We start from the raw sequence: 26,361 nt of genomic DNA on the forward strand, positions 1-26,361 counted from the left end.
TTGAGTACATCATTCGTTGTGCACTGACTGAACTTTTTCAACCATTTTAATCAGAGTTTAGCTAATACTATTGAGCAGAGGATATGGAAGGGAGTTTGCTAAGTCTAATGTTACGGTATAATCACACAAAATAGGCCTTAGATTCTCTATACATGAACGGTAATATCCATTCCTGGATTATGCAAATCAATTGTGTTAGATCTGAAGTGTTTAACTGTGGCAGAGGATACGTTTTTCACATTTCCTTCAGCTGTAACTCAGCTAAAGCTGCTGAAAACATCTCTAGGCTCCCCATTGCCTTAATGCTAAGTGCACCCTGTGTTTGACAAAGGTGTTCGAGGAATAGCCCAATAAAACTAGTGAAATATGAGCAGTCCTACTGAGAGCAGGGATTACAACATTTAAATATCCAAATAATATCCAGCAGCTGTAAACTGCACTTTGATCACCAGCTATTTCATTACATTGTGAAACACCAGGCAGTGAAGGTGGTTTAGCATCAAAAATTCTGAATTTTGTTGGTTGAGCAAGTGAAATGTTAGTGACATACCCATGAATAGTGAGCCAGCAGTAGTCGTAGCTGTGAGCCCACACATAGTACCCTGGTCATTCAATGTTGGACTTGCCAACAGCAAGGTTACTCAGCTACACAATGGATGATGGAAGAGAGAGTCAAGATTGCACCGTTTTTCTCTCTTGATGATGTGAAGCTAAATAAAGAGTTTCAATATTCTGCTTCCATTTGGCGAACCAGTGTTGATAAATTATTCACTGTCTTTGTCATCAGCTGAGTGAAGACACATTTTTGATGCAGGAATGGTTCAGGATAATCAGGATGAGTTCTGCACTGAGGAGAGGGTGGTATTGCCTTGGCCTGTTCCACTGGGGATAGAGCTGGACTGAATGATACAAGATTATCCTAATGGGGAAGTGAAGCAGAATGGAGGTGGACCTGGCACCCTCAGTGAGATGTGTTGATACTCTCATAAATGCCTGTACACAAATTGTGATGAATGACGGCCCATCCTTAATTCCCTTGGGAAGGTGCTTGAAGTGCCGTAGTTCATCTGATTAAGGGACTCACACGGTGTTATTGGGTGGGAGGTTCCAGGATTTACTCCAACAACAATGAAGGAACATCAATATCTTTCCAGTTCAGGTTGTTGTGTGACTTGGAGGGGAACGTACAGATGATGGTGTTTCTTTGTCCTTGCTGGTAAAGGTCACCGATTCGTTAGTAGGTGCTGTCAGAGTTGTCTTTGCGTGCAGATGGTACTATGCGGATGGAATAGCCCAATAAAACTAGTGAAATATGAGCAACATTGGGCTATTCCACTGCAGCATCGTTGTAGAGGGAGTTTAGGTTGGCGCTGAGGTGCCAATCAAGTGAGATTCTTTGTTCTGGATCATCTTGCATGTCTTTGGAGCCTCACTCATCCATGGAAGCGGAGGACAGTCCATCAACCCTGTGTGGTACCCTACAGACGACTGAAAGGCTTTGGGCGCTCAGTAGGTGAATCACTCGTCACAGAATCCACAGCCTTTGAACTGCCACAGTGTTTATGTGCTGCTCAGTGGTAATCTCCAGGGAGTTGAGGGTGGTCTCAATGGTGGTGATGCTATCGGATGGAAGTAGGTATCTCCCTGGCCACGTGGGCAATCGCAAAGGCATCCACGTCCTGGCAAACAGCAAGGTATTTGGTATCAGGCCTTCTGACTGAATCTGGGCTTATGCCACGTAACGTCTGCTGAGGACCCTTCATACACCATTAGTGACCTCCTCTCAGCTCGGCTGACATGCTGCTCTTTGGAAAATTGTTGCTGCTTTGATTCTTGCTGAGACCCCTCTGCCCTCCTCTGTGATCTTCAGCTTGACAGAACGCTCTTCCTGTTCTAGATGAGGGGAACCTGCAGCAGCAGCCAGAACAACACTGATGCCCCAGGATTCCTACTCGTGCTGTCAATGTCCCGCAAACAGATAGCAACTCTTCCCATTGGTTCCAGTAGGTAGGATGGGGAATTGCTTGTTTACTGACATTCCGATGTAAAAATAAAACTTATGGTTTCTGATTATGCCGTGGACTTGATCTTGGATGAAGGGACATCGTGACTCATTTACTTTAATGACCACTTGTGGCCATGTCCCCTGCCTGAGACCCACGCACATAAACAAAACCTTTCATGGGTCCAAATGCTGCCATGTTTTCCAAAAATAACAATGAATAACTAGAACCACAGCAAAATAATGCCACAAAAGTAAATGCTGCACAACATTACCATCCTTGGCTGGGATTATTTCCTCAGCTTGATACTTTTTCCCTCACTAAGTACCCCAGATCCTTCAGAAACCATCACTGGAAACACATCCTATCAGTTTCGACCAGATTGCAACTTAATAATTTATTCCAATCTTACTTTATAAATTAATAATCTGAACAAAACTGATACAGATATTCTTATTCCTATTTTTAAAAATTACTTAGTAAAATAGTGTGCCACAATAGCAGAGCATGTTTGAGTTCTCAGCTTCACAGCATTCGTAGCTCCCCTTCAGTCTTCAGTAACCTTGCTTCTCTTTATTCAGTAACCTCCTCTCGCTCAACCAACCGGCAGTTCTGGCTTCAGCATCCCTCCCTTTCTTCAACTTTGGCAGCTGTACCTTCAGCTCTGGAGTCCCTCCCTCACCTCTCGCCCTCCTCCCTTCACCACTGTAAGACATACGTTGAAAGCTGCCTCTTGCGCATTACTTGGCAATGCTCTCACTTTTGTTTGACGACATCCCCATGAAGTGTCCTGACTCATTTTATTACACACATGAATGCAAGTTAGGGCTAGTTCTGCATTTACACTGGACAGATAGCATTTCTATCCTTTACCACTGAAAAAAATACAGAGAGTCTGCCTGGTTGTGAAGAGGAAAAGACCCTGAAATTCTGGGCCAATGGGAGCAGGAGTTCCTGTCCAGGATCCACAGCTCCCCAGGGTCTCTACCTGGCCTCTGACCGTCAGCTTACCTTCCTAGTGTGCCTTTCAGGATGCCCTGTATTGGGCTGGAGGATGGCATTGGGGTGTCCATTTAACATCGGCAGTTCACCAGTAAATCCTGAATCTACATTTGGAATCAGCCTCATGTGAGGAGGAAGAGCTTGATCACAACCCAAATGTCTGCTTTGGATGGAAGTGGATTTTCCTTCATGCTATCTTCAGCCCTACAGCCAAGTAGTTTGCTGTCTACAGCAAGGATAACCATTGTGTCTTCAGCAGAGCAAAATGGCCCTAAGAGCTTCAGAAAAGACCTCTCATCATTGGCACCAAACCAGAGGAGATCTTGAGTGAGGTGATAAAATCTTGGTTAAAGAGATATGAAGAAGAGGATCTTAATAAAGGAGAAAAAAATTGATTTAGGAATGGAATTTCAAAAAATAAGAGCCTGGATGATCACTAGAACTGGGGTCAAGGAAGTGGGGAGGAGAGGGGTCCAGAGTTGGAGGATTGCAGAGTTCTCTGAGGATGGCAAGGATGGAGGAAGTCACATAGGCAGTAAGGGCTTTGATATCATAAGTGATGTCTTTATGGGTTGCCACTATATTTCCTATTTGACTTAAGTTTTAAAAATTGGCGCTGAAGCCCCATAACACAGGACGAGATTAGAATGTGGGATGTACCAAAGCCTGACTATTGGCTAAAACAGCTGGTAAACGTTCAGAAAAATGGTCAGGGAGAGACGGGTGATGGGTCAGGTCAGGGGAGCAGTGATGGTTGGCAATCTGAGAAAAGAGGAGAAAGCACAATTGACAGGAGAGTAGTGAACAGAAGAATAGAAGGAATCAAATAGGCAAGTGGAGAATTGAATAAGCTTGATTGAGACCGTCAGGGGACAGAGGTGGACTGAGAGGTAGGAGCTATAAGGAGAGTTAGATGGATGAAATTAATAGAGAGCTCACTGGAGGACTCCCACAGAACTTAGTGACTGGTTGTCCTGGATACTATACAAGATAATTCCTGGCTGAACTAAAGGCTGATGGAGAGTAACCAAAGCCAGATGGTCACCCCTTACAGTGAGAACTATCGCTTCCCCCGGCGGACAAACAACAGCAAACCTGCCGATTTAACTCGAGGGTTCCAGTCTAGATAGATCAATGATGTCTATAAACAGCCTCTGTGGAAGTGCAGCATGTCCCTCTGAGTGAATCACCGTAAACACTGGCTCCCGGTTCACCTGCTGTTTCAAAGTACAGATTGCCCCAGTGACAACATTACACAATTATGTCTCTAAAGCCATTTCTGACCTTTAGCAGCTTTTAAAGAGAACACTGCTTATTTTGCAAAATTTTGTTGGGTTTTCTACTCAGAACACACAACTTAACAATTTTAAAAGCAACTTGTAATAAGCTGAGCCAAAGAGCATTGATCATTTTCTCGATTTGTCTGCCCAAATATTGTCCGACAGTTGTTTGTGTCTGATTCGGGAGACTGACAGAAATCTGCCAGTCAAACAGTGATCCAGCTGAATTGACCTTAAGTTGGTTTCGTGTGTTCTTCACATATACATTTGCTTATATTGAATTACCTTCTTAATACACAGAATATTGACCTCCAATTCTGTTGTAAGATTTGGACCTTTGTCTTTGCATTTTCTGATTTGTAATTATAGCATAACAAGAACAAATTGTTAAAATGGAAGACATGGGACAAGAAATGGTGCAGGGGAGGGTGTGTTAATTGGCTGGTGCAGGGTGGGTGAAGAATTATACGGTCCATGAGGCTTCAGGCAACGTGGGCTACAGGACAGGTCGTGCACATTCTGTGTGCAATTGCAAGAGTGTGCAAGAGAAAACAGATAGGTCAAGGGTGTGGGATTAGAGAGCAAAAAAGTGAGGTTGAGGGGAAAGACATTGGGGTGGGATTTGGACCTTGAGGCTCAGGTTGGTTCATTGGTTGTGATTGGCTGTCAGAGGGTTGATGACGTTGGGCTTACAATTAGGTTTTACTTTGGCCTGGTGATTGGGCCCGGGCACTGATTACTGAGGGTCAGGCTGGAGGTGGTGGGGTGGGGGGGGAGGGGAGTAGTGATGGGGGCTAAGTGCTTGAATCATACAACGTGTTGGTAGCAGTGGGGAGGGTTGGGATCCCGCAGGAAAACCACTGAATGGATTAAATATTTTGCTGAAAGTGGGCCCACCCGAAGTTACTTTCCAGCCCCAGACTCAGCAGCAGGGACCTGCTCTTTCCAAGAGCACATCTGCACACATACTGTCAGCTCAACATGTTATTTTCATGTTACTTCCACACTTCTTACAGGCAATTTTCCAAAGCATTCCTGACCAAGAATCTCAATGACCAAGGTCGAGGAATGCCAGCTGGGATCCGTTATTGCTGACAGGAAGGAAACAATGGAGGATCCCCTGACGGTGACCTATGAGGGTAAGGAGACAACCCGTGTAGGGAGGCTCTCCTTCATCAGTGGCTGATGGAAGCAATGTTCCTTACACACAGCGAGAGAGGACATTGGTTCAACAAATGGCCGCTCCAGTGCTGAACTTAAAATGGGCTTTCAGTAGGGAATACTTGTTTAGGAGCAAGTTTTCTATGAATGTTTTTCCTCTGGGAACTTCACATCATGAGTGGTAGAGAGTTAGTGTTGTTCCCTCCCGCAACCTGATTCAGTCATTGTGTAGTTTTTAGAACAGCCACAACATCAGGTAATTTTTACCTTTGGGAATGACGGTTTTGAGTTTTTCAGTGTTAATGTCTATGATTTGTATCCATTGATCCTCAATACACTGCACAGCTGTTGAAGTTGGAGATACATTTGGTAACACAAGAGATTGCAGATGCTGGGATCTAGAGCAACACACAAAATGCTGGAGGAGCTCAGCAGGTCAGGCAGAATCTTTGGAGGGAAATGGGCAGTCCATGTTTCATCTGATGAAGGGTCTCGACCCGAAACGTCGACTGTCCATTTCCCTCCATAGATGCTGCCTGACCCTCCGAGTTCTTCCAGCGCTTTGTGTGTTGATACATTTGATAAGATTATCACTGCAACAACTACTTCTCCATAACAAGTCCATAGATCCCTGAATGTGGCAACATAAGTAAAGAAGGCGTATGGCATGCTTGTCTTCACTGGTCGCGACATTGAGTATAAGACTCAGGGAGTCACGTTGCAGCTGTATAAAGCTTTAGTGAGGCTGCACTTGGAGTATTGTGTCACCCCATTACAGGAAGGATGTGGAGGCTTTGGAGAGGTTTATCAGGATGCTGCCTGGATTAGCTATAAGGAGAAGTTGGACAAAGTTGGATTGTTTTCTCTGGAGCATCAGATGCTGAGGGGAGATCTGAATAGAAGTTTGCAAAACTACGAGAGGCATAGATAAGGTAGACATTTATTCTGTCAAATACTAGATGGCATAGATTTAAGGTGAGAGAGGGAAGGTTTAAAGGAGACGTGCTGGGCAAGTCTTTTACACAGAGAGTGGTGGGTGCCTGGAGCGGGCTGACAGGGGAGTTGGTGGAAGCAGATGCAATAGGAACATTAAAGAGGTATTTATACAGGCATATGAACATGCTGGGAATGGAGGGCTATGGATCATGTGCATGCAGAAGGGATTAATTTAACTTGGAATAATGTTCGGCACATACATCGTGGGCCGAAGGGCCTGTTCTGGTGCTGTATATTCTCACGAGGGAGAAATATAGCAATTTTTAAGAATTCAAAATAAGTTTCAGGAACTACAAATACATTTTTTGAAGGAATTGATTAAATACTTTATAATATTGAGAAAATCTAATATCTATTGAAATGAAATGTTACAATAAGTTGATTGTTCTTTAATATGTACCAATCTGTGAAGTCATCCTGTGCTCTGGAGTGTACCCACTTCTTCAGGTCGCATTTTTACAGACTGCTTGCAGCCCTGAGTAACCTTCAATTCACCACCTTCCCCACCTGTGGCAGAGTCTGCGGTTCCTTCACTGGCCTCATCAGCTGCCACAGAGCCACACAACCAGAGCGGAATCAAATCTTCCAGGAGTGGACTCTTCTTCATCCAAAGATGAGAGTGGAATCCATTCCTGCAGCCAGCTCTTCCTGATGGCCAGGTTGAAGCAACTATAAACTGAAGGGAAAGTGGGTTTCTCCAGTTGAAATAAGAGTGTTAAATATGAGTATGCATGTGAAATGGAAATATTTGTATCAAATATTAATTTGATACAGTTCTGTTTATTTATTTCTGTTGTGCAGGTAGCCTTGAGTTCTGCTGATGGGTCATACTTTGACCTATTGTAAAGCTCACAAGCAAGTTTAATCTAGAAAGCCCAGGCAAAGCTTGCCTTGTGAGACTGGAGCTCTGCATCTGCTAATGACACCTGCAGGTAATGGATACACAGCTACCAGCATCCACAACCAGGATAACCAGCTCCATCCACTGTTACAAGAACACCAAGGGACACAAGCTGATCTGGAAAGATGTAAACGTGTCAGTGGTTTGTCTGAATGGGTTTCAGAGCCCAACAAACATGAAGGGGCCTGAGTGCTTTTTTTGGCTACAACTTCCTGTCAGCTGACACTGTACATTTAGGTAATGATCTTATCATGAGGCTTGGTGCTAAATAAATGCAAATTGTGTCTGTGGTTGTTGGTTTGCCACCACCTTCTGCGGATGGGAAGGGGGGCCTGAGGCTACAGACGGTGCTGAGGTTCCTTCCACTCTACACATGTCTCCTCTGGTTCCACTGGATGGACGCCACCATGCACTGTAAACCTGACCCCATCCCCTGCGCTGAAGCACTGCTCCTCACCACGTGAGCTGTACAGGGGTCAAAAAAACCTCTGCGTCCCACGAGCAAGGGTGGCAGAGGGTAGGAGGGGCAGCCGTCTGCCCCCTGGCAGCACGAGTTATTTCCTCCCCAACTGTCACTCCGTAATGTTAGGGTACAATCTCAGACAGTCATGCTGAGACACAGGAGATTCTGCAGACACTGCAATCTGGAGCAACACACAAACTGCTGGGGGAACTCAGCTGGTCAGGCAGCACCTATAGAGGGAAAATGGACAGTTAACGTTTTGGGTCAAGAGCCTTCTTCAGGACTGGAAAGAAAGAGGGGAGATAGCCGGTAAAAGTAGGTGGGGGATGGGGTGGAGTGGGAGTTGGTGGATGATAGGTGAATCCAGGTGAGAGGCGAAAGGTAGGCAGGTAGGGGAGGGGGGGAGCGGGAATGACGTGAGAAGCTGGGAGGTGATAGAACATAGAACATTACAGCACAGTACAGGCCCTTCGGCCCACGATGTCGTGTCGACATTTTATCCTGCTCTAATATCTGTCTAGGTGGAACTGGCAAAGGGCTGGAGAACATGGAACCTAGTAGGAGAGGACAGTGGACCATGGAATAAAGGGAGGGAGGTGAGGGGGGGAACCAGAGGGAGGAGTGTGTGGGTGATGGGCAAATCGAGAGGGTGGGGCAATGTTGCAAGAAACTTCCCAACTTCTTACCTCATTCCCACTCCCCCCTCCCTCGTCCTTTTATACCGGCTAACTCCAGTCTTTCTTTCCAGTCCTGATGAAGGGTCTTTACCCAAAACATCGACTGTCCATTTCCCTCCACGGATGCTGCCTGACCCGCTGAGTTCCTTCAGCGCTTTGTGTGTTGCTCCAGATGTGTTGAGACGTGCCTGAAAAATCGGTTCCTCTTTTGCAGAAATTGCTTAATATAAATACAGCGTTTAAAACTGGGGGAACCCACGTTAATATATCCTGCTTGAAAGAAAGCCCATATGAGGTAGAGGCTTCTAAATTTATAATTTAAGCAACTTGCATTGTGTGTAATCAGATCTCAGAAGATTTTATCCCCAATTTACCATGGAGTTCAAACTGGAATTAACTGTAACTAAGTAAAGGACATGTATTGATCGGTGGGTGGGAATTACCTTCAGTAGTTAGTGTGTGCAGCAGTGTTGTAAACCAAGTGGCGTGACTGATTGTTTGCTGTTCAAGGGGTCATTAACCCTGGTGTTTGAATGGAGGCCACCAAGAACAATGGCTGATTTTCATGCAGAGTGCCTGAAGCTCAGCGAAAAAGTCAAAATCAAGCTCGTTGTTGCCCAACCCCCCGTCACATAGCTGCTGCTTGTTTGATGCTGATAACTTTCCCCGTTGCAATAAAAGGTTTTTACTCATGAAAAATCTGCAGTAAAACTAAACTGATAGAGAAGGACTTCCTGTTTTAGCTCACTGACTCAATCTTAAACAAGTTTCTCACAGGAGGAGTTGACTGTGTTGGCTTGTTATGGACAACTGTATCAATACTCACGATACACACTCGAATACAACTCCTTCTTCCACAGCTGAAAGATTTACCGAACACCGCCAAGGTCTTAACAAAAATTCATCTTTAGCACAGTCATGCTCCACTAGAATTTAACAGTAAATTGCTTGCAACTTCTGTCAAGATGAGAAGAGCACGTTGTAAACTTCCTACTGATTATGTGCTGACTGTGTGTACAAGAGCAGCAATAGTTAGTCACCAAATCTCAATCTCAGTCTCATCTACCTCCTTTCATTGATTATATAGATCTACGCTCAAAGATACAGGAAGATGAACTACTCACCGTGTCTTTTCCAAGCTCAAGATTGTCTTCCAAGCATTCAAGGTGGCTGAGATAAGGCGCACATTTATCATGACCCAAAAACGTATTGACAGCCATGTTGGTTGAATAAGGGTCAGCGACAGAGGACAATATATCGAGGAGCAGTGTCCACTCCTTGTACAAAGACCCTTGCATATGCAAACAAACATCTAAGCAACAGCAACGATGTAGTTAAATGTTCCTCACTGGAGCATAGTCAGAAACAAACTGACACTGGACCATGTGAGGAGGTGTTAGACAGGTAGGTTTAAAGGGAAAAGGGCAGAGGGGGACCTCCAGAGATTTAGTTCTGGACAGCTCACGGGAGGGCTGCCTACGGAAGGCCAAAGGGGATAAGCAAGGGACAAGGATTGGTGGAACAGAATTCACAGAGGGACGTGTGGCAAAGAAGGACAAGGAGGGCGAGGAAATGGAGGGATTTAGACATCACCCTGAGACTGGTGCCAATTGCTGAGTGGACTTTGTATTTAGGAAATGGACAGCAAAACGTTGGATAGAAGGTAGCAAAATGAAGTTGAACTGTGGACAGCATGATGTCAGTGTGGACCGTTCAGCGCCTTGGGGGCAGTAGTTGGGAGGGAATGAACTCAGGAGCAGTTCAGAGGCAGGGTGTCAATGACCATTCTCTGGAGGACGGGAAGTGGAACCGATGCCTGAGGAGGAGCGAAGATTTGGCTGTGTGCCAGCGGAGGTCAATCTGGAAGACTGGCTGAGGCGGGTGAGCTGGGGCCTGAGGTGTTAGCAGTGTACTGGCACCAGGACTGACAGCTGACACTGAGGGCTATTGGGGGGAGCAGAAGTCCCTCACATCCTCCCACCTCTGGGGTAACACAACATCAGTGGAGCAGCCGGTCTCCAACCCTGGAGGAGCCTTCCCCTTCTCAGCAGAGGTGGTCTGGTGCGACAGGTAGAACTGAAGATGTCGAGTCCCTTCTCCAGGGCCAAAGAAATAAGTCAATGACTTACTCTAGCACCTCTCACCAGCTGGGGCATCGTGTGTACATGGCACAGGCTTCATCCAGTTGTACCTTGCAATGAATCAAGTTGGTACCCTAGGAACCCAGCTCAAACACCAAACTTATCTGTGCATTGGGCAGCTGATTCTGAGGGTCCTGACGACATGGAGACAACCTCAGCGATGGTGGAAAGTTCCTTTGGCTGGGGAACCTTGAAGTTCCCCCTGCAGCATACACTACTGCTGAGAGGGATACCAACTCAGGAAGTTCAGAAAGGAAAGTATTAGGGAGTTAAAAAAAACATACACTCAGTATCCCCGTGCTGAGGCTGCTGGAAGATAGTGCAGTGCATATGAGATGCGAAAGAGTGATAGGAAGAGGTTTGGTGAAGGGGTAAGGGCGGGAGTGAGGGTGCTTGAGTTTGGAGCTGTGAAAGGAAGTGTCTTGATATCTGAGCCCAAAGTGCAGTATCTAGTACTCATGTACAATCATCTTATAAACAGCTGGTCTCACAGGATCCCGACGTGAACCGGTAATAGATTTTATGAATCAAAACTTATTAGTTTCCATCACCCTCAGGACTTATGGGTTCCCACACATACCTTCCAAAATGCCCGAATGAGAAAAATGTGCTAAACAGAAGAAGAGCTCTGGGACAGACTAGAGATGTGATAAATAACTCTGCAAGTGAGGCTGTAAGTTCAACTCGCAAGTAATAAAATCCCAAAGAATTATTGCCTGACGCACGCACAGTGATGTTCAGCATTTCTCACTGTGCCAAAGACATCCACATGTTGAAAATATAATTTTGAAATAAAGTAATGCTTTCATGGCTTTGCAAGTACATGAATATTAAATAAGTGTCACAGCTACCAGACCAGAGTGTGGTATAAAAAAACAATCACATGCTTCAAAATTTGTGCTGCATTACGGAACTGTATGGGTTGCCCCAAGTGGCAAAATAACTGAGTCCAGCTGATCACCTTGCTGACAACTGCCCCCAAAGATCTGACTGGATTTTGCGTTGCCTCTTGCTGTCACCAGGTGTCTGATCCAATGCAGGGTGTATGAATAAATCAAGAAATATTGGGGCTCTTCAATTGATCAGTTTGAAGAATGTTCAGTAGTATATTCAGAGTCCAAATCAGTTCTGATGACCTGTCTTTGACCTGAAGGATTAATTCTTTTTCTGTGACCACAGACGCTGCCTCACCTACTGAGCGTTTTCTGTTCTTATTTCAGTAACTATTATACAGCAAATGTCAATTAGTTTTAAATAATGCACGGGGAGAGATCCCAATATTGGGAAATGTAAATGGGATTTAGGAAGAGCAATGAAATCTGAAATGAAAATGCTGGAGACAGTGATTGTCTGATAGAGTTATACAGCACAGCAACAGGCCCTTCTGCCCACAGCTTTGTGCCAACTATCAACCACCCACTTACACTAATCCCACCTTCTCATCAACTCCGCCCAGATCCTACCCCTCTGTCACAATGTCACATGAAAAGCAAGATCGCGGAGAACCCAAATGCGGAACACCGGAACAAGACTGGAGTCGGGATGCTTCCTTGGTACTGAACGCAGAACGACGAACCAAAGGAATCTTGCCTCGGGACTCCCAACATGGAAATAGGGTTTTCTAGGAGAAACCGCGAAACCGGGACTGTTCTAGAGTTAACAGCTCTAAGCAGCCTGAAGATGAAGTATACCCAGAGATAGACCAATAATCTGGCAACCAGTGTTTGTGAAACCAGGGTTCTTATACTAGTCTCCTGATGGAACTCAGGTGTGTGTCATTAGGCAAATAGTGGTGCATGGAAACTATCTGCTGCATGACAAGGCACCATCAATGGGGATAAGGGGCAGAACCGAGAACCAGCACTCGGAACCATGACACCCTCACCTACACACTAGGGACAACTTCCAGCGGCCAATTAACCAACCAACCTGCGCATCTTTGGGATGTGGGAGAAAACCGGAGCACCCGGAGGAAACCCACATGGCCACAGGGAGAACAGCGCCCGAGGTCAGGATCGAACCTGGGTCGCTGGAGCCGAGAGGTGGCACATCTACCGGCCCCACCCTCGTCCCTTCATCTGAGATTGTTGAACTGCGTCATGCTGTAATAGGCTTGGTCAGAGGATGAGGTGCCAAACATGGAAAGGTCTTGGACCCGAAATGTTAATTCTGCTTCTCTTCCCACAGATGCTGCCTGGAGTATTTCCAGCATTTTCTGTTTTTATTACATTTTATTTTGTTGGAACAATGTAGGACGATTAGGACTGAGGGGGTCACAGTGAGTGTGAGAGAACTAAAGTGACAAACGACTGGAAGCTCAGAACATGTGTGTGGATGACCCTCAAGGCAGTCACCTAATCTTGTTCAGTTTCCCCACAGTAAATGATGCCTCATTGGGGTCTTTGAATATAGTGGCTGCTGGGAATGAAAGCTTGTATATTATCTTAACTGTCTCAATGCAGGGGTAGATTGCATTCTTGCTCCTTGCTAGACAGAACCTTGTTTAATAATCAGACACTTCCACCCAGCAGAGACGGGAAAAGTCAGTGGAGTTTCCCCTGCAGTACACTCTCTCACAACTCTCTTTATCACTCTGCTCAAATATTGCCAGAAAGCACACAGGTAGAAATCTTCCCGCCATCTTTTTAACGTTGAACACAAATTCACCAGGAGAAATTTCTTTCATCCAGTTCACTTACGATATATCTCATTACCCAGACTTACATGTTCATTATTAGATTAAATAAATTACATGAAGACTTCCAATACCTGTCAGTTCAGATAAAATGCTGGGTCATTATTGAGAACCTGCTGAGAAAAGTAGCTCAATGCTCCTTTCTCTGAGGTCCTAGCAGACAACAATGAAGATTAATCATTACCCTAAAGTATTTCTGGAAGCCTAATTGCACAGAGATGAACAGTATTACTTCACAGTGGGACCTTATATCATCTACTAATTATCATTGGACATTTGGGTCTGGTTAGGGCAGGTCTAATGTTCTACAGGAACGTGCAAACTCACAGGCTCATACATGCTTTTAGCTGCCTTTTTAATACCCTTGGAGCACTCCTCGGCAGCCCATTCTTCCTTCTTGGCTGCATTCATACGACTGGTTTTGTGTCAGCGTGAAACAGATTTGGCTTCACTCAAATTGTGAAATGTAAGATACATGGGGATGGTTCCACTGCTTGTGAAAGAAGTCGACACAAGACTCCTTAATATCAGGTCAGGACACAGCTGCTGTTAGATTTACGCAAATTGCTGACACTTTTAGAGTCCTTTCACTTCAAGAACTTTTGTTTTAATTTTAATCAGGGCATTGTGTCCAGAAACTGCATCAAACTTGTTTCAGACATTTCAGCTGGGAAGGAGTCATGTCCTGTCTCTTGGAGTTGGAATTGGTTTATCATGGTCACATGGACCAATATACAGTGAAAAGGTTTGGTTTGTGTGCCATCCAGACAGATCATTCCATACATAAGTACATTGAGGTATAGAATGCAGAATATAGTGTTACAGTTACAGAGAAAATTCAGTGCAGGTAGACAAATGAAGTGCAAGGGCCACGACGAGGTAGATTGGAGACCAAGAGTTCATCTTTTAGCGTGTGAGAAGTCTGATAACAACGGGAGAGAAGCTGTCCTTGAGCCTGGTGGAACATGATGTCAAGTTTTTGTATCTTCTACCCAATGGGAGGGGGGAGATGGGAGAATGAGCAAGATGGGAGGGGTCTTTGATTATGTTGGCTGCTTTCCCGAGGCAGCGGAAAGTGCAGATGGAGCCAATGGAGGAGAGGCTGGTTTGTGTGATGGACTGGGCTGCATTCACAAACTCTCGTGGTCTTGGGCAGAGCAGTTGCCACACCAAGCTGTGATGCATCCATATAGGATAGCAGAATAAAGTACCACAAGGATTTGTCCTCTCCCAGAAGACACACAAAATGCAGAAAGATCAGGAGGAGGATTAGGAAGAAAATATCTGAACTTATGGGGAGCTCTTATCTCGTTAGTGCAAAAAAATGAAGTTTTTAAATGAAAGATAAATAGTTATATTGATCTAACCAGTTAAAGCAAGCCAACTTCATGGTTGGCAGTTAAGTAATTATGTGCAAAGAAGATTTTGCAACCAAGATTAATGCTTCAGTTTAACCAGACACAGTAAAATCCCACTGGGATAAGTTAACATGGCATGTTGACATGAGTGTTTAGTTCAATAAAGAAGTAGATTGATGGGCACATTAGCTCATACTAATCGGACCTTTACAAATAGTTCTGCTCACATACGAGTCATCACAGATTGTAAACTGCTTCTTCTTGTGGGTTATCACTTACTATAGAATAGTCTTATGATTGACAGGCATTGGAAAAGAAATGTAAAAGAACGTTTTGAATTATTTTTCTCAGCATCTCAGTGAAAACCACTACAACCTCATAATTTCATTATGTTGACTTGTGGTCCATTCTGGACTTGATACTGTTTATACTCTTGCTTCAATGGCCAATTCATAGTGAAGACATCCCATATCGACCCTGGAGACATAGGAGACTGCAGCTGCTGGAATCTGGAGCAACAAACAATCTATGAGAGGAACTCAGCGAGTTGAGCAGCATCTGTGGGAGGAAAGGAATTGTCGACATTTTGGGTTGAGAGTCCTGATGTAGGGTTTCAACCCAAAATGTCGACGATTCCTTTGTCTCATCGATAACACTATAGAATCCCTCAGTCCTGCCATCTGCGTTCATGTGCTCCAGTTTCTTGACCACACAACCTTGTTCGGTCAGAGGCATACCGATTCAGCCACGTTTTTCCATACCAGTGTAATTTCATGCATTGTTAGACATGAACAGCACAATCCCAATTCTTGTATTGTTCACATTATAGCCCCATGGAACATATTGGCTACATGAACCTTTACTATCTTGGTATTGAAAGTTTTAGCTGTGTACTAAATCAAGAAGCACACAGCATAGAATGCTGATTCACACTCAATGCAAGAGCCAACTTAGAATTAGCCTTCTGAGTATCACTGTGATACTTGCCAATGCCAACTGAGTTAATAACAAAGAAGGAAGAGCCATTTCAACAGTAATTGCATACCCTAATGCTCAGTAACAAAGGGAATCAGAGAGAAAAGAATGAGCAAAGTGTGTATATTTAATGTTCCAAAGGCTTCCTCCAGTGTGTAAAAATGGTTCTGAAGATGCTTTTTTTATAAACAATCAGGTATCTTGACTTAGAGCTATGGACTCTAACTTTATTCTGTCTGTACCTGAAACAGTAGTTGCATTAAATGAGACTTGATTTGTCCATAAGCCTGGTGTTAGGACCAGGTAAGTGATGCCAGGTGTGGCCACAGGTATTGCAATCTCTGCTGTGGCTTTGTCGGTAGCTCTCTTAAGCAGAAAGTTCCAGGCTAAATCCCATTCCAGAGAGTTGAGCAGGGGAAATTATTTACTCTGGAGCATTATTCCAACAGGGAGGTTTGCCATGTTACGTTTATTAACTGAAACCAAGTCTGCTTCCCTTGTGTGGCCTTGGGAAATCTCTAGCTTCTGTTCTCCATATTCCCAGGTTTTGTTCATACACTTCAGCAGGAAGAGGGGAGAGTGTGTGTACTGGCTCTGCACCTGGTCCAGGCCAAATGAAACCCTCCTTCCTCACAGACACAATGTACCTTCAACCTCATGAACCTTCCATTCAGCAGGCAAAGGCCCTGAGAAGAAAACCAGCCCTGGTTTTTATATCTCATCTTGGAACGTCAAAGCATTTCCCTGCATTAACTTAAATCGTAAAGCAGACCTTCAGAACGTGGCTGCTGTTCATTATTTCACTGATGTTTGTGACAAAGGCTGTGCTTTAATTGGCTGCTGAGTCTCCTACATTATAACAGAGATGGCTTTTCGTAAGTATTTCACTGGACTTAGGGATGCTTAATGTTTTGAAGATGATCGTTCATGATCTGTCTGATTTCCAGAGCAGGCTGGAGGAGCTGATGGCTCCTCGTCTGCCTGTCACAGAGTCACAGAATTGCACAGCACAGAAACAGGCCCTTCAGCCCACAATCTCCATTCTGTTATTGTCCATCTGCACTAATCCCATTTGCCTGCATTGGGTTTGTATTCATCTATGCTTTGCCTATTTAAGATAAGATTTCTTTATTAGTCATGTGTACATTGAAACACACAGTGAAATGCACCTTTTGCATAGAGTGTTCTGGGGGCAGCCCGCAAGTGTCGCCACGCTTCCGCCGCCAACATAGCATGCCCACAACTTCCTAACCTGTACGTTTTTGGAATGTGGGAGGAAACCGGAGCACCCGAAGGAAACCCACGCAGACACGGGGAGAACGTACAAGCTCCTTCCAGACAGCGGCGGGAATTGAACCCGGGTTGCTGGCACTGTAATAGCGTTACGCTAACCGCTACACTACAGTGCTGCCCATGAATGTCTGTCTCTATGTCTTTTAAATGTAGAGATTGTATCTGATACCACCATCTCCTCTGGCAGTGAGTTCCAGATATCAACCACACTCTGTGTAAAAAAGTACCTTCAAATCCCCTTCAAAACTCCTTCCTCTCACCTTAAACCTGTGCCCCCCCACCCCTGTTTTTGATACCCCCACCATGGGAAAATGATTTTAACTGTGTTTATAGAGGTTTTCTCATGCAGAACCCCAGGGTATTCAGTTCCTGGGTTTGCCCCTCATGAACTTTGGAGAATCACAAGAATTGGTGCCACATTCCAAGTCCTTCACTCTTCACACTTCATGAGGCCGTCTCACTAGTGTCTTTCAGATTGTCCCATCAACTTGCTCCTCCTCCTCGTGTCTATCCACTAAAGCCCGGTGGTGGGCACATTGCTACTGGTTCACTCAATAAATAGCGATGGGGAGATTGGCAACCAGGGAAATTCCATGGGTCCCCTGACACAGACACTCTCCAGTTGACTATTGGCGATAGCATTTAGCAGGGTACGTCATCTTATTTCCTCTTGCAGTACATTTAGGATCAGCACTACTTAATTATAAACATGATCACAACATTCTCAACATGCATCATTTCAAGTCTGAACTGTGGTTGAAAAACTTGGCATGACCACCTACACCCACCGCCCCTCACTAACTCCCTCCACCCTCTACCACTGCTTGCCATTGTTCTCAAATTGACAAGAAAATAGTGTCTGCCTGCTGTGGAGACACAAGAGAGACGGCAGATGCTCGAATCTGGAGCAACATGCGAAGTGCTGGGGAACCCAGCAGGTCAGGCAGCATCTATGGAGGGAAATGGATAGACGACATTTCGGGTTGAGAACTTCATCTGGATCCTTCATTCCAGTCCAGATGAAGGGTTGTGACCTAAAACATCGACTGTACATTTCCCTCCATAGATGCTGCCTGACTCGCTGATCTCCCCCAGCGCTTTGTGTGTTGCTCTGGTTGCTGACCTGTTTTTGAGGAGCTTCAGGATTTAAGAGATGTGCCACCTTGGACCTGCCTACACTGCAGTGGGACTTTGGGTGATGGAGCACTAACTGATGAACGGCCTCCTTTTCACCTTCCGCTTCACCTGTGAGTCTGAGGGTGTCATTTATTGCATCCGGTGCTTCCGATGCGGCCTCCTCTGTGTCGGTGAGACCGGACACAGATTGGGTGACTGCTTCATCGAGCACCTTCACTCTGTCCGCCGCAACAGCCAGGACCTCCCGGTGGCCACCCACTTCAATTCCACATCCCACTCCCATACCAACATGCCTATCTATGGCCTCCTGTACTGCCACGTTGAGGTCAGACACAGGTTGGGGGAACAACACCTCATATTCCGCCTTGGGACTCTCCAACCTGATGGCCTCAACATCCATTTCTCTAACTTCTGGTAACCCCACCCCTGATTTTTCTTCCCCCCCCTTCCCCACTCCTTTGTCTTCCCTTATTCCCGTGGCTCCCTTCCTCCACCTTGATGACCTGACCTGCCCATCTCCTCTCCTCCCCTCCCCCATCCTTTATTCCATGGTCCACTGCCCTCTCCTACTGGATTCCTTCTTCAGCCCTTTTCCTCTTCTACCCATCACCTCTCAGCTTATTACATCTTCCCCCCCCCTCCCCCACCCACGTACCTTCCCCCTCTCACCTGGACTCACCTCTCACCTGGACTCACCCATCACCTGCCTGCGTGTGCTCCTCCCCCTCCTCCTTCTTATTCTGGCTTCTGCCCTCTTCCTTTCCAGTCCTGATGAAGGGTCTCGGCCCAAAACGTCGACTGTTTATTTCCCTCCATGGATGCTGCCTGACCTGCTGAGTTCCTCCAGCATTTTTCATGTATTGCTCTGTTTCACGTGCCTGGTTAGTTGTGAGAACACTGTTGTTTGCTCATTGAATGACCCCTGACCATCTCATTACTTAGCAGTGTGCATCCAAAACCTACACAGTTGGTTACTGAGGGCAATTCCTTCATTTTGCAATGGTTGGATACAAATTTCACAAATTAAATCTGAGCAGGTTAAGGGTCTTGTCTGAATATTCCATGTAAAGAGCAAACCTCAGCAAATGCATTCTTTTTACAAAAGCTGTCAATGGCATTTGAAGAATAAATTGCGGATAATTTTATGAGGCTCTCAGCTTGGTTAGAAAATAACAAAAATCTTCTTGGTGTCTAAGATTTTCGACATAAGAGTGACTTGTCCAACCATTTAAAAAGGATCATTTCCAATTGTTCAGTTATCAAGGTCTTACCAGGTTATTCTAACACAGGCAATAAATTAATAATTATTGAGCAGCAGAAGATTCAGTTATAATGTTAATATCATTGTTGTAGGTGAAAAGTGAACAGTTCCAGTTCACAAAATAAGTAGGAGTGTGGCTTATATACAGATACCGACAGAAAGATTGCTTTGGTCTCATGGACTGAGAATTCTGAGATTACAATAATGGAGATAAAACAGGGCAAATAAAACATTTCAAAAGACAGGAGATTTAAGAAAATCTCTGTTTATATATCACCCTGCTATCACTTTGCGTCACTACATAATGCAATCTGTACATTTATGAAGACAATTGAATTTAACAGCCTGGTTATATCGTGCTGAAGAGCTACTGAAAGTCTAATGGTAGCAATGCGGCAAAACGGTTTATCAGAAACAGTGGCCCTGGAGTTAAAGAATGCAAAGAATGTTTCAGTGATCACACAGCCACAACCCACTCTCCGTGACATCCATATATTACCAAACAATACAATCAGCAAATGTGTCCAGAAATTACAAAGGCAAATTTCAGGTTGCATTCTACAGAACTTCCAACAACAAGAACCACCACTGCAACTTTCGTCCGTGTAATGCAGATATGCAAAGTCTTTGCAGTTGATTAGATGACTGCAAGTGGCCGCTTGGCTCCATCGTCTTACCTTTTCTCTGGATCCTGGCCTCCTGGACATTAATGGTCGCACATATCAAGAGAAGGAGAGAGACTTTTGCCAAGTTGTTCATTTTCAGTCCTTTCTCTTTTACAGACTTTCACTCCTTCATTGGCTGCAAGACAAAACAAACACAGACTAAACTCCTTTCATTTACTGATTAATTACTAAAGACCACTGCATTGAAGGGGCTTTTATGTTAAAACTTTGGACTAGTATTTTGCATTAGTCTGTGTCCCTAGGCTTAAAAGGTGCCAGTGATATTGGCTGAGAGTTTTATATTTGTTTCTGAAGGACGTTGACAAACTGCTCAGATGTCTCTGATTGGCTCTGGTTAGACCTGGGACATATTGTGAAAGGTTTGCTGAAGTTATCTATTACGAGAGCAAGACCAAAGCCTGACCCAGCTCTCAGGAAAGAAAGTCAATGAAAATCATGTTTGCCGTTGCAAAAAGGAGTTGATCTGCAAGGGTTTCAAATCTCACAGCAGGGTGAACTGCTCAAAAATGTCAATGATTTGGTTCAGACATACAGTGCTAGGCTGTAGAACTGGGTAATCTCCAGATTCAAGCTGTCTTTTGTAACTTACAAAACTCAGCTGGACACCTGAGACCTAGGACTGGGTCCTGCAGGAGGAAAAGACTTCATCCTGAACACTCCCATCCCAACCTCCATGCTCCAAAAAATCTCACCTCCCCCCCACAGCAGCTCCCCCCAAACCCACCCCACGGCACCACCTGACTCCTTCAATGTCCCACAAACCCATCACAACCACCCAGCCCTATCGCTCCACTCTCCCCAAACCCAACACCAGCGCCTCCATCCCCAGATCCCCCTCCCCTTTCCCCATCTCAAGGCCCACAGACCCCACTCCAAGCAATTTAAAAATCTCCAGAAGAAACAGGATCTCCAGCATCATAGTGTAACAGCACCTCATTTTCCATCTTGGAACCTTGCAGCCTAATGGCTTGAATATTGAATTCTCCCACTTTAAGTAATCTCTCCCCCCACCACCATGTTTCTTCTCTTCTTCCCTTTCCCAGCCTCTCTCTCTTTTTCTACCCCCTTTTTTCCCCTTTCTCTCCTTACCTTTGACCCATCCCCTGGTGGATCTGCTCTCCCCTCCTCCCCCGCACCTGCCTATCACTATCTCTTACCTGCATCTACCTATCACCACCTTGTGCCCACCCCGCCTCCCCTCTTTTGTCCACCTATCACTGCTCTGCTTTTCCCTCCTATATATTGGGCTTCCCCTTTTCCTATCTCCAGTCCTGATGAAGGGTCCTGACCCGAAAAGTTGACCGCCTGCTTTTCTCCACGGATGCTGCCTGACCTACTGAGTTCCTCCGGCATCATCGTGTTTTTCATCTAGATTCCAGCATCTGCAGTCCTTTATTTCTCTTGTCTCTCTTCACCCAGTGAGGATACCTTGGTCCTGCATTGCCCTGGGCAACCTCTCCCCCTCCGCACTTTGCTGCTTGTCAGCTGCCCCACCCCACACAAGAAATGAACACAGCACAAGGTCATTTACACTTCCAGCCTGCCCCAACACTCAGCAGGATTATGGCTGATCTCTGACCTAACTCCACACATGCGCCTTTCTTCCAATAATGCTTGCAATAAACTGGAACCTTTCAACCTCAGATTTAAATTGGACAACTGTCATTCCATCAACGACTGCACTTGTAAGAGAGTTTCAAACTTCTACCACCCCCTGCGTGGAGAAATGTTTCTAACTTTGCCCCCTGCACTCTTCCATACCTCTTTCATCCTCACCAGCAGAAATAGTTTAGTCCCATCTACTCCAGGTAGCCCTACATAACTTGAGACTTGATTAAATCACCTCAGCTCGACATTGCTGAGCCCTGGTTGGTGCAGTCATAGAGTCATAGAGTTATACATCACGGAAATAGGCCCTTCGGCCTAACACGTCCATGCTGGCCAAACCATTGAATGGGCAGTTAGGCACTTTGTCTGTTCAGTTAAGATCCTTTGTTCAACAGCTCTCCTTTCACCCAATTACACTGACATTCCCTTTGTTCTACTCACTGCCCTCACCTCCCCAACTTCTCTGTGACTTGTTCTCTCTGTCTCTCTCTCTCTCTCTCTCCCTCTTCCATGAAGGATCTTTGACCTGAAACATTGACTAGCTGCGTTCTCCCAGCATTTCTGTCTTTGTTCCAGTATTTCACTTGCTCGTTGTCTGTAACATGTTAATGATCTATGTATCTGACCTTTTACGTCGCTTTGGATGTCCTGTGCTTCCAACTTGACACGGTACACTGGTTTCTCCTCCTTGGTCCATCCAAGATTATTTTGCTAACATTTAAGATAAGATCTTTATTAGTCACATGTACATCGAAACACACATTGAAGTACATCTTTTGCATAGTGATTTTGGGGGGCAGCCCACAAGTGTCGCCACGCTTCCGGCGCCAACACAGCATGCCCACAACTTCCTAACCTGTACGTCTTTGGAACGTGGGAGGAAACCGGAGCACCCGGAGGGAACCCACACAGACACGGGGAGAACGTACAAACTCCTTACAGACAGTGGCCGGATTTGAACCCTGGTCGCTGGCGCTGTAAAGCATTGTGCTAACCACTATGCTACTGTGCCGTCCCTGTGCTACCGTGCTGTCCTGTGGTGACCTGGTCCTGTCACAGATTCCGGTTCCTAATACTGCATTTGCCGTTTCTGCCAGTTTTGAGTGCACGTCTACAATTGGAGAACTCTAAATATTGCTGGGTGTTAGAATTTCTGGGGGTGATGTGTTTGGTTTATCCAGCTGTATCACCCCCTCTTCTCCACTACCCTCCTATCCCACATCCCCTGAATCTTGCCCACAGTTAAAATAAGGTTCTCTAAGACAGTTATCAGTTTAAAGCTCCTGTCAAAGGAAACTATTTTACTGATTTCATCGAAAAGAAGCAGGATTAGTGCTTAATTTCCTGTGATAAAATTATGTCCGAGCTCTAAGTTATTTTAAATCACTGGAATCTAAAGACACTATAATGCTGTGATTAGAGCTCAATATTTTGTGCTTGTTAGGATTTTTAAAATTTTAATAATTGAGGAGGCCATAAAGAGGAATCATATCATAGGTTAAGAATGATGAACTATCCCGTCGATCCTGTCAGTAACGTATTTTCTCATCAAAACATCACACAGAAGTGGAAGATTCCTGCTGAACCCTCAGCTGGACATTCAGCTTCTGTGGAAAGAAATGATACGTAAACATCTGGTCGTTAAAGATGGGTCTGTACCCAAAACGGCAAGCTGCAGATATCTTCATCAGTGGGTGTTTCCTGCATTTCTGGTTTTTGTTTCAGATTCATGGTTCTTTACTTTTTTTCAAAAGTTGCTGATGTTTTGTCTCTGTGGTGCTATACAGCACATTGGTTGAAAACAGTTATCACAGTTTCATGAAATATATAAAATAGAAGTTTACCCTGCACTAGCTAACTGTGGATTTTAAATCACACGTTTTTAGCTTATTTTGAAATAGTTCTTAACTGTTTGCAGGGTGATACAAAATTACATGTATTGAGGAATTTTTCTCACATACACACGCAGAACACACACACACACACACACACACACACACACACACACACACACACACACACACACACACACAAACAACACAGAGAAACACATACTCAGACTCAAATACACACACATACACAGAAACTACACATAGTAACACACACTGACACAAATACACACATGCACACACAAATAACACACAAACACACATACTGACACAAATACACACACACACACACACACAGACAACACACGCACATATTGACGCAAGTACATTCACACAAATCTGTACACACACACACAAACACATGCACACACATACAATGGACACACATGCATATACCAAATGAAAAACACAAGCATGAAGTACAAACACACACACACACAAACACACACACATACACACGAAAAACACATACAACACACCCACCCACACACACCAAATGAAAAACACAAGCATAAAGTACAAGATCACACACACACACAAAACATGAAGTACATCCAGCTGATTTCTTACCTCTCTGTTAAAGCATATACTCCCTCAGGAATGATAATCATTTCCTTGTGGTTTTAGAGGTATTTCTGTAGCAGCAAAAAATACACATTAAGTTGCCACAGGATGTGCGTAAGAGTTGCATGAGCCTAACGTATCTCAGGATATCCTTATTTATAGACACAAGACTTTGTGACTGTTAAGGGATAGACCACACCGCACACAAATGCTGCCTGCATTGGACTAACATATTCTGCCTCTTATTTTACAAACTTACTTCCCTTATAAAGCTTTGCAGCTGTGAAGAACAGCATGGAAGATGTATTAGCTGAGGTGAATTTTGATCAGTGAAATCTGGGTTCCTTTAAACATTAACGTTCAAGGATAGATCAGGGCTACTGTACCAAATAACTAATGAAATGTTTCACAAAGGCAATAACTTCTACTTTTCATTCTTTTGCATAAATAATCAAATTACTTGGCTGCACATCCACAAACAATTATACTCCCTACTTTATAGACCAGATGTTGCTAAACAAATAAGGTGTTTGAATGATGCACTCATTTATTAATGTGTACATGACGACAACTCACGGTGAGGGAGGGATAACCAGTGCATTATTTACAAGTTGCCATGTTAGTTAGTGGCAGACTTGCACCCTTCTGGCACCAGCTTCGCAAAAATGCCATCTAGTGCTTAAATTCACTGTGCTTATCAAAAGATTGCTGCACATACATTAATTGACCACTAAATTCACCACCAAAAGTCATCTCCATTAGAATTATCTTGTTGATAATTGTTAATAACTGGTGATCACATCTGTTAGCCAGAAGCAATGCTCTGCACCATGTGAATTCTAATTTCTTCAGGACTTCAGTTTGCAAATTATTTCAGTGGATTTTGAAAACGTCAACTTTTGTTTTTTTTACTGATCTGTTGAAATGAGGTGTCAAACTACATTGGTTTGGCAGCAGCAATTACTTTGTGTAAGTGGGACGGCAGAGGCAAACTGTGTAGAGTGGAAAAGTGAGGCTCACTCCTCTTCTTCCTGGTATTGGTTGGGCTCAGACTTCAGGCTTTGTGTTCCTTGGGTACAGCAAAGGGGCAAAACCAAACTGTTTCGCCTGAAAATTGGGTAGAAATGCAGTCTTAAGGCAGAAAGACTTGCACACAGATCCGCCGATGGACATTTGCATCAGTCCAATGATATGCCTCTCAGGAAGACTCTGGGGTAGAAATTAAGCCATTGTCACTTTGTAATACTGTGGCTGCTCAACTGATTTCATTTCTGGTCCCACTGACACTTTCGCAACCAGCCTCTTTCTTTCCTTTGAATCCCCTCGACATCAGTTTACTTTAAAATCTTTTTGTGGCATCTTGTTAAAAGCCTTAATGACCGCAAACCAGGTGATTTCAGTGTATACTTCTAATGTAACTAACCCAAAGAAGTAAAGCTCTTTGGTCAGATATAAAATCCTCACAAACCTTCTGGTTACTTGTTACATTATTTGGATGCAGTAGCCTACTTTTGGAAGAGCTTTGTCTTATTTGTAGGTACCTGGATCAGATCAATCCTGCTTTTGCTGATGAACGAGTTCGATTTATCTGCTCTTAGTTCCATGAATCCTGGTCAGGTCTCCACAATTCTTTCATGGCGTTTGGCGGATTTCCCATAAATCTTTGCCCTTTCCCTCCGATATCGTTCCCATGTACGTTCCCTTAGAAGCAGAGAATTAGTTTGACTTCTGTCCCTTAAACTTGTTTATCAACGTTCTAGTTCACGAACCCCGATGAAAGGAGGTCACAGAGTCATACAGTCGAACTGGTCCATGCTGACCAAGATGCCAGTCCAAGCTAGTCACATTTTCACATGTTTGACCCATGCCATTTTAAACCTTTCCAATCCAGGTACCTGTCCAACAGTCTTTTAAAAGTTGTGATTGTACCTGCCTCAACCACTTTGTTTGGCAGCTCATTTCATTCATGAACCACCCTCTGTGTAAAAAGTTACCCCTCAAGTTTCTATTAAATCTCTCCCCTCTCACATTAAACCTATGACTTCTAGTTCTTGATTCCCCAACCCTGGGAAAAAGACTGAGTGAATTCACCCTATCTATGCCCCTCATGATTTTATACACCTCTACTGGATCACCTCTGTTTCCTCTGCTCCAGGGAAATAAGTCCTGGCCCATCCAACCTCTCCCTACAACTCAGTCCCTCGAGTCCTGGCAACATCCCTGTAAAATCTTTTCTGCACTCTTTCCAGTTCAATAACCTCTTTCCCACAG

General features: G+C 44.5%; 1 protein-coding gene across 2 annotated transcripts in view; it reads right to left on the reverse strand.

Annotated features, from left to right (window-relative positions):
• The window catches only part of lipca (lipase, hepatic a), a 52,841-nt gene extending 32,553 nt beyond the window's left edge, over positions 1-20,288 (reverse strand). Inside the window, exon 1 of one of the 2 annotated variants that reach the window (XM_052040557.1) lies at positions 20,021-20,288. In XM_052040557.1, the coding sequence (XP_051896517.1) occupies positions 20,021-20,102 (82 nt within the window). In that variant the 5' untranslated portion in view covers positions 20,103-20,288. The remainder of the gene's footprint in view (positions 1-20,020) is intronic. The other variant, XM_052040556.1, reaches the window with a different exon arrangement.
• Between the last annotated feature and the right edge of the window lie 6,073 nt (positions 20,289-26,361).

The sequence above is a fragment of the Pristis pectinata genome, chromosome 28, assembly GCF_009764475.1.
Source record: "Pristis pectinata isolate sPriPec2 chromosome 28, sPriPec2.1.pri, whole genome shotgun sequence".
NCBI lineage: Eukaryota > Metazoa > Chordata > Chondrichthyes > Rhinopristiformes > Pristidae > Pristis > Pristis pectinata.